The 15,521-nt window shown below is 39.3% G+C and overlaps 1 protein-coding gene across 4 annotated transcripts in view; it reads left to right on the forward strand.

Moving 5' to 3' along the window:
- The window catches only part of Kdm3a (lysine demethylase 3A), a 43,772-nt gene that overhangs the window by 14,417 nt on the left and 13,834 nt on the right, over window positions 1–15,521 (forward strand). For all 4 annotated transcript variants that reach the window (XM_085840537.1, XM_021164263.3, XM_029478437.2 and 1 more), the window contains 4 exons: window positions 4,694–4,857; window positions 6,664–7,175; window positions 11,040–11,244; window positions 14,069–14,283. In XM_085840537.1, coding sequence (XP_085696663.1) covers window positions 4,694–4,857; window positions 6,664–7,175; window positions 11,040–11,244; window positions 14,069–14,283 — 1,096 coding nt within the window. The remainder of the gene's footprint in view (window positions 1–4,693; window positions 4,858–6,663; window positions 7,176–11,039; window positions 11,245–14,068; window positions 14,284–15,521) is intronic.

A 15,521-nucleotide genomic window follows, 5' to 3' on the forward strand; every position in this document is an offset into this window, starting at 1 on the left:
GGAATTAGCTACTATAAGAGGTTGTGAAGTGAGGCAGTAACCTAAAAGCATAGCATTAATTTGGCTTGGTGGAAGACTAGATGTTAGGGCTGAATAAGTAGGGGAAGATCCAATACAGTAACTGAACTGAAAAATGTGGATGTTTGCGCCTTGGAGCACACCAATTCTAGTTTATAAAGCTCAAATTATGTGGTCAGGTGACCATGTATAGTACTGTGTACTTCTCGGTATAGGAGGGTCTGAGCTGGTTAGAGATCCTTATTCTAGAAGAAATGGATAGTAAGTCTTTTAGGGAAGAAATATTAAAGGACTATAAACAGAAAATGATTGCAGTGCTTCTTATGGTTATACTCACAGAGGATCTTGCCTGGTAATTCTGTGTTGATAGAGGCTGTGTAAACGTGGGTAGAATTATAGCCGTGAGAATTTGACGTTGGTTGAATTGTTGACAGTCTGTTACAGAAGTGAGTAAAGGCCAGTTGTCTGCATGCTACTTGTTCTTGAGAATGGATCAGCTTACATAGAGGTGTGAAAAGAATGAGTGTCAGGTGGGGAAGGGGTCAGGGAATGGGAATATATATACCTTGTTTGGACATTAGAAAAATTGTTCTGATACGTTGACAGAATTGGGGTCAGTAGAGACTTCTTGGGTGTGTGTGTCAGTTCTTTAGGGTGTGGCTAGGGCAGTTAAGCCTGGTAAGCAAACAGGTTTAAGGAGGCCCTTGTAAAGCGTGCTGCTGCATAGTGATCCTCTGCCTGACTCCCTCTGCTAGGGAAGGAAGCAAGACTTAACCTTTGAGCACAGCTGTACTGTCTATTCATGCTCAGTAAGTTTGTGTGATCTCACACTCACTGTTGGACACAGTAGAAACTTTAAAACTTAAGCCTGAGCTCTAGCCTAGAGATAGATTGTTGATCTCTACATGGATAAAAGAACCACAGTCCATATTTTAAAAGTATCAGCGTTTATCAGGCACTTTTGTTGTCCCAGTTACTTAGAAGTCTGAAGCAGGAGGATCACTTGAGTTTGGGTTATAGTGTGATATGCTCATATGCTTAATGTGGATGTCCACATTAAGTTTGTCATCAATATAGGTGAGCTTCTTGGAGTGGGAGACTAACAGAAAAATACCAACTTTAGTTCTTACACTAAAGTCATACTACTCTAAAGGAAGTTGGAAGTGTTGATTTTTATTTGAGTGTTAGTGGCTTGAGGAGCCTGGTGCTATTACTTTAAAAATTTATGGTTAGTCAAGAAAAATAATAGAGAAGAAAAGAAATGGTAGCCATTCCTCTGAGCACCTTCCTCTCGTCCTTCCTTTCATGTATTACAGAGGCCTGGAATGTCTCTTTTGAAACTAAAAGATTATTCCTTGATTCCTTGTGAATATTTTTCTGTATCAGTATTCTTTTATATTTTTATATTCTGGGTGATTTTTATAATTGAGAAAGTTTTAGAAACACTGGTCTGACCTAGATTTTATGAGAACTGAAGAGGTCAAGAAACGAATGAAAACAAGCAGTTCTTGTAGATGTGACGGGTGAGTACAGTAACACACTTGGCACCCTTCTCCCAGTGCTTGCACTTCCCAAATACAGTGGCACTGGTACAGGCTTACTCATAGCGTGGTCTTTGGAAGACAGGAGCTTAGGATTAGGTAGGTGAGACGTTTGGCTGTGGTGTGGTTAAGATAAACATGTTTGCCAGTGTGACATCTGGCTCCTTGAAGGTCTTCTCTGCCTAGCAGACTATTCCTCAGAGTATGACACTGCTTGGTTAACTAGGAGAGTCTGCTGAAGAGTGAGCCAGCAGTGACTTTTTTAGAATACTGTCGTACACTCAATTATATTATCTCCGTCTGCTGGCAGGGAGGAACTATTGCCATGACTGGTATAGAAGACCTTCAGGGAAAACTCTTCAGGTAAGAAGAAACTTTGACCTTTGTCAAGTCAGAGGCCAGTGCAGAAGTGTGTGCGTGAAGATGGGCTGTGGATCAAGAGTTGTGTCTCTGTAGAGTCGAGTCTTAGGCAGGGTATGGAGAGGTATTCATTCTTCATTTCCTAAAGAGAAAGAACTTACAGTTAAGGCCCATTCTGTTGCACAGTCACGTAATTGAGAACATCTGTACAAGATTTTATTGCTTTAAGAGAGCTTATCTCTAAAACTGATTTTCCTGTGTGCCAAGTACTGTAGTGAATGTTACCATCACTATATCAACAGGAACAGTGGCTAAGAAGTGCCAAAAACTTGATTTCAAACCAAGGTTTGATATCAGGATCCAGTGATTTTACCCTCTGTGCTGCTGCTGCTGCTGCTTTTCTCCAAATCCTTCCCTTTTTGTGGTGAATCACCATTGTAAAAGGAGCAGATTCCTCCTCTTTCCCCTCTCCACTCTATCTCCCCTTCCAAGGAATATTGACTGCATACTATATAGGAGATACTGAGGTACTGTGGTGAGCATTCATACTGCCTAACCTCTCAAGTAACTTCTAATACTTATCTATAACTACTTAAGAAGATGAGGCACTGCTTGCTGTGTTTGTCTTTCATCTGGTCATTCATACATCATTCCACCAGGGTTCCTGACCAAGCCTTATGTCTGATTTGATGAGTTCAGACAGGAAATAAAGGAGTGGGCCTGTGTCCAAGTGTACATTGTGAGGACACTGAGAACAGCTAAGTAAAAGACTTTCACAGTGTGACAGGTGCTGTAGAAAGAATTTAGATAAAACTAAGGAGTGGCTATAAGACACTATTTTACAGTGAGTAACCTGACATTTTGAGGACATTAGTCAATTTAAGAGTAAGAAGATGGAACCAGGCAGCCAGTGAAAACAGTTGGCAGAAGGAATAGCAGGTACAGAGCCCAGACTAGAAAGGCGTTTAGCATGAGTATTTGAAGAGAAGCCAGTTGCGTTGAAATACTGTGGGCAGAGAGAAGGGCTCCTTGAGACGGAGTGATAGTCGCCTGAAGACTGAACCGTATCGGATTCTAAGCTTGCTCTGTGAAGGGTAGGAGCGTCAGGATTGCGATTAGCAAGAAGGAAGAGAAGTCAGACTAGCCTGGGAGAAACAAAGTAATGATGTCACAGAAATGGAAAGATCCAATGGCTACATTGAAAATGGAGACATGATTAATTGACTTTTGATTGGATGTCGGGAATGAGGAAGATGGGGAGTTTCTTGACTTAAGCAGATTGATAGATACTGTACAGAATAAAAATATATGTATCTGTAGTTTATAATCTGAATTTTGAAGTTCATTGGTTTCGGAGTATAATAAACATTAGTACATTAACTCTAGAAGTATTCAAAGGAAGGGAGATGGCAGATGGAAGAGATAGTTGATAAAAGGAAACGGTGAATAATTGTTTTTAATGGTTTGGTAATTCAGCTTTTGGAGGCTACCTATTTAATAAGTGATTACCAGAGAACTGTATGAAAGTATAGTCAAAAGCACCTTTAAAAAAATAAACTAAACTAACGTCTTTATTTAAAAGAGGTATAAAGTTGACTGACCCAAGAGTGTAGTCAGTCAATGCCCCTGCCCTAACAAGCAGTACAAAACCAACAGGCAATCAACGTGTAACCAAAGTTGAGTTGACAAAAATAGTGTCAGAAAGAATCAGATACTTTAGGACCTAAAAAAGTATTTAAAACAACGCCAGAATTTTTGATAATTAAAAAATTCTTATTTTTGGGTGTCTTTATTCTGTGCTAGATAGTCTTCGAGGCTGCCCGAATAAAAGAGAAAATGATTTATGAGTAGACAGCATTTAGTATGTTGACAGTTCTCACGTTTTAAAAACTTGAGGAAATTTCTGTTATAGTTTAGATGTTACTAGGTTTGGATTTGGTGAATACAGAGGTAGTGGCAGGATGACATAGGAGGCATAGGACTGATGGGCAGATGCATTTTACGAGTAAGATGGTAAAATTAGGTAGACTAACTACACAGTCAGCCATACAAAAGTGGTCTAGAGTTTTTTGGTTTTTGTTATTTTCTTATAGTAGAAAATTTTGTTTCTATACCTAATATAAATATATGGATCCAACTTTTACTTTTACAAAGGTAAAATTATATGGAAAGGGAAGGGGGAAAATATCTTAGCTTTTTCTCATAGGCCAGTCATGACTTAATATTTTTTCCAGCTTGGGGTGACCTTTGTGATGAGCCACATAAGAACAAGAATCGTGTCCTCAATCTTTATTGCATTGCCAAGGCTTATCGTGGTACCCAGTAGGTTCCACTGCCTACAAGAGTCCTAAGTGGTCTGGTCTCCTGCCAATCTACGCAGTAAGTGCGTGGTGGGCACTCAAGTCATGTCCAGATGATTGCATGTGAAACAGCTACCATTGAAGCTGTCACCTAAAAGTTCACCTCTATGCATTACATTAATAAAGCAATTGCCACATTTCTTCCTTACACAGTAATAGAGTTCTGAAAAAGATCAGCTTGTAATCTTACAGGATTACTTAAGTTTTGTGAAAAACAGGGTGCTTTATTTATAGATATCACATAAGTCTCCTTGGTATTCAATTTATTACTTGTTTATTCTGCTGGTCTTTATTTGGCAATGGTATTGTGCTTACTTAGTATTAAACAAAGGAAATTACCTTTATTTCATTAACATATGATAATTCCCCACTAGGGGCTTTGTATTTAATGTCTGTTGGTTTGGTATCTTTTAGGCCTCTCCCAGTATGTGTCCTGTACAGTCTGTTCCCACAACAGTGTTTAAGGAGATCCTGCTTGGCTGTACTGCAGCAACTCCATCTAGCAAGGACCCAAGACAGCAAAATACTCCCCAGGCAGCCAATTCTCCACCTAACATTGGAGCAAAACTTCCTCAAGGGTGAGTAGTGCTTTGTTCAAAGTATTCAGTCATAGAAGTAAATCATTGTTTCTGTCTCTGATATTCCTGGGGTATTTTCATGGGAGCTCCTTGGAACAGATTGACCAGGGGCCTTCAAGTATTAGAGGCACCCAAACATGGAGGAAAAGGGAATGAATTGGTTGTAAGTAGAAGACTTTGATCAGTGAGGGTGTGAAGGAGAGGGCGGTGTGGTTACAGTGAGAGTTAGCCTAACATGCATTGAATCACAGTGGTAGTCAAAATGTGGTTATGGAGGAGAGCTGAGCATAGATATATGGAACCAGGCTTGCCTGTCAGGTCACAGGTGAAGAATACAATGTGCAGCTTGGAATTTTAAAGTAGACTGAGGGAAGGATGTCTTGTGAGGGAGTGAGTGGTAACTTGTACTTGGCAGTTGATACAGACTTGAAGATATGGGTCAGAGTGACTTTAATGTAGAAAAGTCAGTTAGGAACACAGCTGTAAAATAGTGTAGGACAGAAAACATTAATTAACTAGGAAAAAAGTGGGTGGCAGCCTGGTATAGAGCTTGGAGACAGTGCCCAGTGTTGGTTGGCTTGTGCACAAGTCTGCACACACACACACACACACACACAAAGACACACATGCATGTACTCACATGCGTATGTATGCTTGAAGGGTGAAACAGTAGGAAATTTAGTGATATCCAAACAAAGATTTCTAATTTAAAAGTGTAAATGAGAAATATTTTTCTAGGATGAAATCCTGGGTTAGAAACAACAGCAGTGGCAAAAGAAATATTATAGAAATAAGAGCTTTGTGTTTGGCTAAGCAGAGAACTCTAGTATGGATTCCCTAATAAGTAGTGGGAGGGGACTAGAAAGATGGCACAGGGGCTAAGAGCACTTGTTCTTGTAGAAGACCTGAGCTCAATTCCCAGCACCCACATGGTGGTTTAGAATCATCTATAACTCCAGTTCCAGGGGAATCCAAGGGCACCAGGCACACAGGTGATGAGGTGTACATGCATGCATTCAGGCAAAACATAAAAAAGAATAAATCTAATAAAAATAATATACTGTATAAAGATTGAATTTTCAAAGAATAAATAAAAATATTTTTAAAGCAGTAGAGGAAATAATAACTTCCCATGTACAAGCAAGTAATTAGTTTGTCCTATTTGCTTTGGGTCCTGGCCACTCATGGTGGCTTGTTATTAATAGCAGAACAAGTGTTTTATGCTGCCTGTGGTTTGTAATGTTAAATTTATGTTTCATATTTGAGGAGATTTCTATTGTTTCTCATATACATATTATTTCTGATATACATTTAAAGCTTTATGTTGATATATGTGCCTTCCATGAGATTGAGTTTTCAAGTATTGGTAAGCAAGAATACTAGTTTTCTCTTTCAAATTTAAATAATTTTTGGTTTTGTTATATAAGAAATTTTTTTCTGAAGTAGAAAACGACATTAAATAATTGGCCTTATGTAGACTTTTAATTTGATACATTAAAAATATATGAATTTCCTAGCTGCTCTATATATGTCCTGGTTCCATATGACAATGTTTGTTTGAGTAAAAGCCACCGTTCATTATGCTGTAAGAAGCAGGGGTCATGAGCATGCAGGGAACATGTAGAATGCATTTTTCTGAGTGTGTACGATACTTTTCTCAACCCCAGCTCACAGAAACCTTTCCAAAATTTTCTATCACAACAATTTTCTTTTTTCTGGCTGATTGCCATACCAACAGCCTGCACCGTTTTTAGGGTGATAAGAGATAAGAGAGATCTTGATGCTACTTTTCCTACTGTTTTTCAGATGTCATAAGCAGAACTTACCAGAAGAACTTTCTTCCTGTCTAAACACAAAACCTGAAGTACTGAGAACAAAACCAGATGTCTGCAAAGAAGGATTACTTTCTTCAAAATCTTCTCAGGTTGGAGCTGGAGACTTGAAAATTCTGAGTGAGCCCAAAGGTAGCAGTATCCAGCCTAAAACAAACACTGATCAGGAGAGCAGACTGGAGTCTGCTCCACAGCCAGTCACTGGCCTTCCAAAGGAGTGCTTGCCTGCAAAGACTTCCTCTAAGGCAGAACTGGACATTGCCACCACTCCTGAACTGCAGAAGCATCTAGAACATGCAGCTTCCACATCCGATGACCTTTCAGATAAGCCAGAAGTGAAAGCAGGTGTCACTAGCCTTAATAGTTGTGCAGAAAAGAAGGTCGAACCTTCAAATTTAGGTTCCCAGTCACAGAATTTAAAGGAAACTTCAGTAAAAGTAGATAATGAAAGCTGTTGTACAAGAAGCAGTAATAAAACCCAGACTCGTAAGTGTTTCACATCTCAATTGGTAAATGATATGTTTCTTCCCTGTGATAAAAATATGAGAATGACTAGAAATTTCCCCCTGCGGGCTAGTATATGTTTTTATTAACATTTTCATGCTGCAGGAACTCCATACTCTGACTTAAAATGGGTCAAATCTTTTTTTGGTGATTTCTTTGTCTTCATATTGTTGCTGTCTTTGTACCTGTGCTCTCACACAGGTAGTTCAAATATATGTCTTTATGTTGTGTCATCCCTATCCCCTGTGTTCAACACTGAGCACAGTTTGTAAGGTTAGGTCTTGGCGTACTCAGTTTTCAACCTAAGTGTTCTTAGTGCAGAGAAGATGGTACACCATAAGTTGAACATTCCTAATCCAAAAGTTCATAACTGTTTTAAATTCAGAAACTGTTTGAGCCACCAACAAGATACCCCAAGTGGAAAAGTCGACTCTGACTTCAAGTGGTAGAGTTGTATTAGCCATGTAGGCACACTAAGAAATATGTGAATTGTGTTTGGTCTTGGGTCCCATTCCAAGCCATCTCAAGTAAGTATATGCAATAGTCAAGCCCCAAACCAACAAATTGACAGCACTAGTCATAAGCATTTTGGGTAAGGATTATTCACGTTATACTGTAGTAGATGCCCATTCTAATAAGGGCATCGTAATCAAAAGTGCTGCTACTGGGACCTCAGCACGCCAGAAGGTCCAGAGCTGTTACAAGAAGGTAACCTTTTGACATCTGACTTGTTACTACATAAAAACATTAGTAAAAACGTCAGTGTGGATTTTATAAAGTTATTTAAACCCTTGAAATGAACAACAAACTTCATTCAAAAAAAAGCAAAACAACTACAGTGTCAGCAAGATGGCTTAGTTGGGTAAAGATGTCTGCTGCCAAGCCTGATGACCCAGAAGCTACATGTTGGTAGGAGACTGATTCCCTTGTTGTCCTTTGAGCTCTAGGTGTGCTGAGATGCATGACAGCACAACCAGACCCACGCTAATGTGAGAGGCTTCTGATAGCAGAAGGCAGAATGGCTAGGTTGACTGGTGAATCTTTTTTGTCTAGTGTTGGTTAAAATAGAGAAATACCTTTGTCTAGGGATTTTTCCAACCCAGCTTTGTCATTCTTGAGGTTCAAGTTAGATAGAGCAGTTAGTTTGCATAAAATTAATTACGTAAAATACATAGTTTCTTAGGAGTTATGTAATTCCCAAGAGAAAGTGAATATTCATAACCATGTATCTGTTCTATTTATTCTTTTTGAGTCATCAGTCCTCACAGCTCGTTTTTGAAGCAAGTCATTTTCGTTTCTGTGAAGAGGCAGTGAAAATCCTAGTTGAGTAAACACATGGCAGGTACCTGAGTAGGCTGTGGAGTTGAGCTTTATCTCTGCAGTACAGCTGCCCCTTACTTATCTGGACTAGAATGGGGTCAGCAGCCCACTAGGATAGCTGGGTTGTGCCCACTGCAGTTGCCTGTGGAAACAGAAAGACTTTGGAAAAGGATTCTGTTCCCTTGCTTTGCTTAGGGGCTACAAAGGGAAAAGCCACCTACAATCAAGTACCTGTCTTTGTGTTCAGTTTAGAACCTCAGAAATGTGCTTTGGCACCGGGCATAGTGGCGCATGCCTTTAATCCCAGCACTTGGGAGGCAGAGGAAAGTGGATTTCTGAGTTCCAGGCCAGCCTGGTCTAGAGAGTGAGTTCCAGGACAGCCAGGGCTACACGGAAAAACCCTGTCTCGAAAAACCAAAAAAAAAAAAAACGAAAAAAAAAAAAAAACAGACAGAAATGTGCTTTGGCGCTTTTGTTCTCTCTACCAAAGAGATTGCTGTCCTTATTAAGCTCCATTTGGACAGTTTAATGTAATGACCTGTCCTTTTAAGCCAGGTCAAATAAAATAAGCTTTGGATTTCACCCACCTATATATAATATGTGGTAACCTGGTCAACTCTAAAAAGATGGTGTCTTTCAGTATCTGAGTAATTAAAATTGTATCACTGCTTCTATTTTTTGTGTGTTACAGGATATTTGATTATTGTATGTAGAAAACCTAATTATAAAATATAAAAAGCTTAGTTAGTCTGATACAGTTGGGTGTGTCCCAGAGAGAAGCAATTTGGGTGTGACTCTAAAAGTCTTCTTAGAAAAGAATGCTAAAGAATGGAAATTTCCTGTCTATTGTAAGGCAAATTGCTTGGGGGAACTTAGGGAGAGTTCTTCTGGTCATTATGACTGGAGGCAAAAAAATCTGCTGGATGGCCTGGAGCTGCCCCTCCTGCAGCTACTGCCTTGGCTTAGAGCCCCCTCCCCGACGCCACCCCACCATGAAGGTGACTCAGCCCAGGCTGCCAAGGGTGTAGGGGAGGAGCTAGAGACTTCTTTTGTTGGACCTTTAAGATCTTTCTGGCCCTGGCTCTCCAGCTATGTTTTGGGGGGACTGGAAGAACAGCATGGAAGGAGCTCCTGGTAAGAAACAGCTATTGGTCAGGGCACAAGGTGAAGCAGTCTGCTAAGGAGTCCTCTCAGGTTTGAAGGGACTCAAGAGAAAGACTGGCTCCATAGAATGACAGGGATAGGAAGATTTCTAAAGAGCTAGCATCTTAGTTGTAGTTGTAGCATCAGGCTTGTAATTAGATATTTTGTATATAGTTAAGAAAGCTATCTCAATGAACTATCATGTTTTCAATCTTAAAAACACCTGTGTTTTAATTAGTATAAATATTAGTTAAACTGTTACATACTACAATTTTTTCCCTCTTTTGCTCTCTTTCACTCTTAATATAAATGTTCATTGGAGTGAGGACTGACAGCATTGTTTAGCACCATATAGTGTGCTTTTGTTTTGAGTTTATTTTTGTCTAAGAACTCATATACCCCAACTCTGTTTGGACCCCTAGGGAAGGTCTTTTTCTGTGAGATACTTCCGAAGTCTCTTGGGTTATGGATGTTCTCCTGCGTTATTTGGGTGACCACAGTAACTGATTCTCTTTGTTGCTGTGACAGTTCTACCTTTTCCTTTAGAAACTACATTAACATTCCTTTTTATAATTCTTATGCCAATTACCATTGACGCAACATAGAACCTAAGTTTACTTAGGGTTTTGGGGTTTTTTTTTTTGTTTTTTGGTTTTTCGAGACAGGGTTTCTCTGTATAGCCCTGGCTGTCCTGGAACTCACTCTGTAGACCAGGTTGGCCTCAAACTCAGAAATCCACCTGCCTCTGCCTCCCGATTGCTGGGATTAAAGGCATGCGCCACCATGCCCGGCCAGGGTTTTGTTTTTAACCAGTGCTCTTAATCCTATAAAAGGAGGTTGCGCACGCACCAAGGGTAAGGCAGGTGATCCCTCTGGAAGGCATTTATAAAATAGCTTTTACTTTGTGGACTAGGAGGAGAACAATTAGGTTCTTATTTTGAATAGCTTTTGATAAGGGTGTTTTATGAAAAATATTTTAACTAGTTTCTTTTTGAGCATGCAGATGGATCAACAGAGCTGCCATTTGCAGAGGCAGGCCTGTGGGCGTAACCGAACCCTGCAGTGACTGCACTGAGTTTGATTTAGAGGAGGTCTCCTGGCAGGTTGCTCTCAACTAGCCTGTAGTTGTAAATCTGGCTGTTGAATTTGGTGGTTTGGTTGGCCACATTTTTGTTGTTTGTTTTTGTTTACAAAGACCAGAACTTTGCTAGTTGTTGCTTTAATTATCTTTTCTTGGACTATTTTTCAGAAATTTTAGCTGAACCAAAAATAGAAGTGTCTTTACTTTGGCAATGTTGACTTTTACTTTCCTAGAATTAAGCCAAATATTGATGTTCTATTCAGAGATGTGAAAATTTTATTTCCATTTTCTTGCTTTCCTAGCCCCAGCCCGGAAGTCAGTTTTGACAGACCCAGATAAAGTCAGGAAGCTGCAGCAGAGTGGAGAGGCCTTTGTTCAGGATGACTCCTGTGTTAACATCGTGGCACAGCTGCCCAAGTGTCGGGAGTGTCGACTAGACAGCCTGCGCAAGGATAAGGACCAGCAGAAGGACTCTCCTGTGTTTTGTCGCTTTTTCCACTTCAGGAGGTAAGACATTTGTTAGGAAAGACTAAGGTAGTCTGGTCTCTGCATACTTTTTTTTCTCAACAGGACATCTAGAATATAGAAATTATATTTTTTTGTGTTTGATAATGTAGACTTTTCTGTATCTTATTCTTTTATGCTTTTTCTCATACACCCCAGGCTAGCCTCAAACTGTGTATAGCCAAGGATGACCTCAAACTCCCAATCTTTCTATCTCCAGTTCCAGCGTCCTAGGATTTACAGGCATGTGAAACCACACTTGACTTAATAAGGTGCTGAGAAGAGAATCTAGTGCATGCTAAACCTAATCATTCTACAAACTAATTTAAATCCCAGCCCTCTTTATATGTATTTATATACTGAGCTAAATCCCCAGCCCTCTTTATATATACTAAGCTAAATCCCCAACTCCTTTTTATATATATATATATATATATAGCAAAAAACATATTAAAAGTGCAAACTTTTCAGATAGTTTTCATAGAAAAATACACAGGTAATTTTAGTGTTTTGGTCAGGAAGTTTGTGTGGGCACACTTAATTGGTGTATTGTATAAGCTGTTTTGAATCTTCACCAAAGTATAAGAAGGAGTATCCATCCTCTGCAAATACTTTGGATTTCTGTACCGTATGCATTAGAATTATTCTATAGCACTGTGTCTCAGGTGATCAGCTTGTTGCACACATCTCTGACCCTGTATTCTGATGGGATGTCTAGCAGTAGCATTGCTGGGTCAGGTGTATGCTAAGGCTCTCCTGCCAGACTGCCCTGCATAAAGGGTGCTCTTTTGCCCTCACGGAGGGGCGTGTGTATAATTTCTTGTTTTCTTTTTGATTTTCTTCCATTCAAATTTGTTCACATTGTTATTTGTTGACTTTTCTCTTTGTGTGTTGCACTCCTATTTAAATTAGATTAATTACAATTATTAAGTACATTTGTCAGTACTCCAGTGAGATAAAGTAGACACGGTCACTGCTTGCTTCAGTGAACCCTAGAGTAACCAGAAGAAATAAATCATTAATAAACTGATGTTTAAAAAGTAGACAAAAAGAATAGAACTGTGTCTCTCGTTGCATATGTAGCAGAGGATGGCCTAGTCGGCCATCAATGGGAGGAGAGGCCCTTCGTCTTGGGAAGATCATAAGCCCCAGTACAGGGGAATGGAGGGCCAGGAAGTGGGAGTGGGTGGGTTGGGGAGCAGGGCGGGGGGGAGGGTATAAGGGACTTTCGGGATAGCATTTGAAACGTAAATGAAGAAAAATCTAATAAAAAATGGGAAAAAAGTAAACAAAAAGAAATAAAATTGCTGCTTTTCCCAAACCAGTATGTTGTCAATGTTCTCCTCACACAGATTGTTAACAATTAAAAATAATTTACACAACTTCACTAGAATGACAGTTTTATAACAGAAGTGTCAGAAAAATTAATTGCCCTAGGAGTATAGACAATATATCAGTATCTAATAGCCGACAGCTATTTATAATTTAAGTTTTAAAGTCCTCTTAACCCTCTCTTCCGATTGATGTCTCTTACTCTACCAATCATATTATCTTACTTTTCCCATTAGTGTATATTCCCACTGTACAAGCACATGAATTTATGATGACCTTATCATACTAGTGTAAAAATGCTCTGGTTTTCTCCTGGTCCCTCTCTCATTTCCCTTTATTTAGTCCCTCCCACTTCACAAAGAATCCTTTTTTGGCTGGCCTTTTTTTTTTTTTTTTTAATGTTTGCAATTTTATAGAGAAACTTGCATGTTTTTATTGTGTTGTTTAAAAAATAAAGACTCATTCCAATCCTTTGTCTAAAGTGAAGCAACTTTGCTTTCTGTTTTGAGACACAATGTTCTGCATATAAGCAAAGCTTACATAGTACAGTTTTTTTCGATAGCAAGGGATTTCATGTTCAGCAAGGGGTGCTCTTGTCTCTTCTCGTTGTCTTTGTCTATTAATCTAATTTAAAATATAGTTTTAGATGTAAGTTGAAAATTACTGCTGAGCTAGATTAAATGAACAGGCCATTTAGATCACACTTCTGTGTTTTATATCAACTTAATGCTTCCAGCTTCAAGTAAAATGTTAGGTTTTAAAAATATTCAAAACTGGGCTGGAGAGATGGCTCAGTGGTTAAGAGCACCAACTGCTCTTCCGAAGGTCCTGAGTTCAATTCCCAGCAACCACATGGTAGCTCACAACCATCCGTCCTCTTCTGGTGCATCTGAAGACAGCTACAGTGTACTTAGATATAATAATAAATAAATCTTTTTAAAAAAACATTCAAAACTAGTCTATAGCTTCTCAAACCTTCCACATATTAAGAGTGCGTTTTGAGAATGTTCAGCCTGCCTGTCTGTTTTTTAGGTTCTGAGTTTCATCTTAACATTTCCTTTGGAAAGACTTAGATGCTCACGCTCTAATGAGCCTCGAGGGTATGTGTGGACAGTAGACCCCTTCAAATCTGCGAGGTCCTAGCTGCAGTGCTTCTCACTTTCTGTGGTTGTTGGTTTACTTATTTTTACTTGTTACTGTCTTTGCTGTCAAGATCCAGTTCTAGGAGAGATTGTCTATGGAGGTTACATGGTAAACTTGAGTCAAGTACAAAATACGCATCTCTCTCATACCCTACCTAGCCTGCGTTTTAAGAGAAAAACTGATTATTGTTTGTTTTACTTAGGTTTTTTAAATCCTTCCAAGTGACTAGCAAGTCATTGTCTGCCATTAGCCATGGAGAGTACAGAAAAACAGGACAGGATTTGTTGGCTGAAATAATATTTATGTGGTAATTAGAAGTTATTAATCAATCTTGTTGTTTTCCCACTTCCAGATTACAGTTCAACAAACATGGTGTGTTGCGGGTAGAAGGCTTCTTAACACCAAACAAGTACGACAGTGAAGCGATTGGCTTGTGGCTGCCTTTGACCAAAAATGTTGTGGGGACTGATTTGGACACAGCAAAATATATCCTGGCCAATATTGGAGACCACTTCTGTCAAATGGTGATTTCTGAGAAGGAAGCTATGTCAACTATTGAGCCACACAGTAAGAGCATCTCTTAGGGGGCAGGATGTGTGAGTCCTACTTGACCTGTGTTTCTTTCTGACACCTAAGTTGCCTGTATTTTATTTTCACCAACAGTCTAGTTGGATGCTACCATGACATTGCAGTTTTCCTTTTATAATAGGTTTCTTCTGAGATGTTCTGTCTAGAGTTTGCTGTGGAAGAGGTCTTTTGGTTTGAAGGGTCAATGTGAGGTGTTAGTTGCATTTGCACAGCCTTACCAGACATATAGGCTCACCAGAAGCTGGGATCAGACCTCGGGTTGATTACAACAAAAGATTCTTAATTCGTGGTACATATTAAAGACGGTAAGACCAGCTAGGCATACCCTGAGTCCCACAATGTCGGGCTAGATTCCAGGCATTTGAATGGAACCAGCTTAGATTGAGTCAGTTCTTCCCACATCCTGGTTTGAAAGGATAGCTGCAGCTGCTACCTTAGTTTGAGACTATGCTCTCTACTCTTTAGGGGCACTCCTTCACTATCAGGAAGCCTAGTAAGCTACCAGAGTCAGTTTTTGTGACATAAGAGATGGGCTGCCTTTGCATCATCACAAGATAGTGTCTGGAAGGATAACACCTTTTTCTCTTTGTACATGCTCTGGAGAAATGAGATGCCCAGCTAAAAGCACCATGGGACTCCTGTGTCTGTCATTTTGAATTTTGAATAACCAAGTATGTTTGAATGGCAGTGTCTACACTATTCTTGAAGAATTTTGGTTGCGATAAACAATTGAAGCTAGCTCTGGCACAAAATACTTTTGATAAATGTGGATCCTGTCATTTCTTTCTCAAGACTTTTAAGAAGATTTATATATTTTTATTTTGTGTATGATTGGTTTTGCCTACATGTATGGAAATGCATTGCATATGTCCCTAGTGCTCATAGAGGCTGGAATAACTCCTGGAACTGTGATGTTAGATGGCTGTAAGCCTCCATGTGGGTGTTGGGCTAAACCTATATGCACTAAATGCTAGGAACTGAAACTGTACTGTGTAACCTTAATTTATACTCAGCACAGAATTTATTCATGTCTCAACAAAACAGAAAACAAAGTTGCTTCACTCTAGACAAATGAATTTGAATAAAATGAATCTCTTTAAACAGCACAATAGAAATATATGTTTCTCTATAAAATTGCAAACATCAAGAAAAAAAATCAGGTTTTCTCTTACATGCAGACCTTAAGTTGAAAAAAAGTGACATGAAAGCCACAGTGG

The sequence above is a fragment of the Mus caroli genome, unplaced genomic scaffold (assembly GCF_978045245.1).
Source record: "Mus caroli unplaced genomic scaffold, Mus_caroli_1 scaffold_7, whole genome shotgun sequence".
In the NCBI taxonomy this organism is placed as follows: Eukaryota; Metazoa; Chordata; class Mammalia; order Rodentia; family Muridae; genus Mus; species Mus caroli.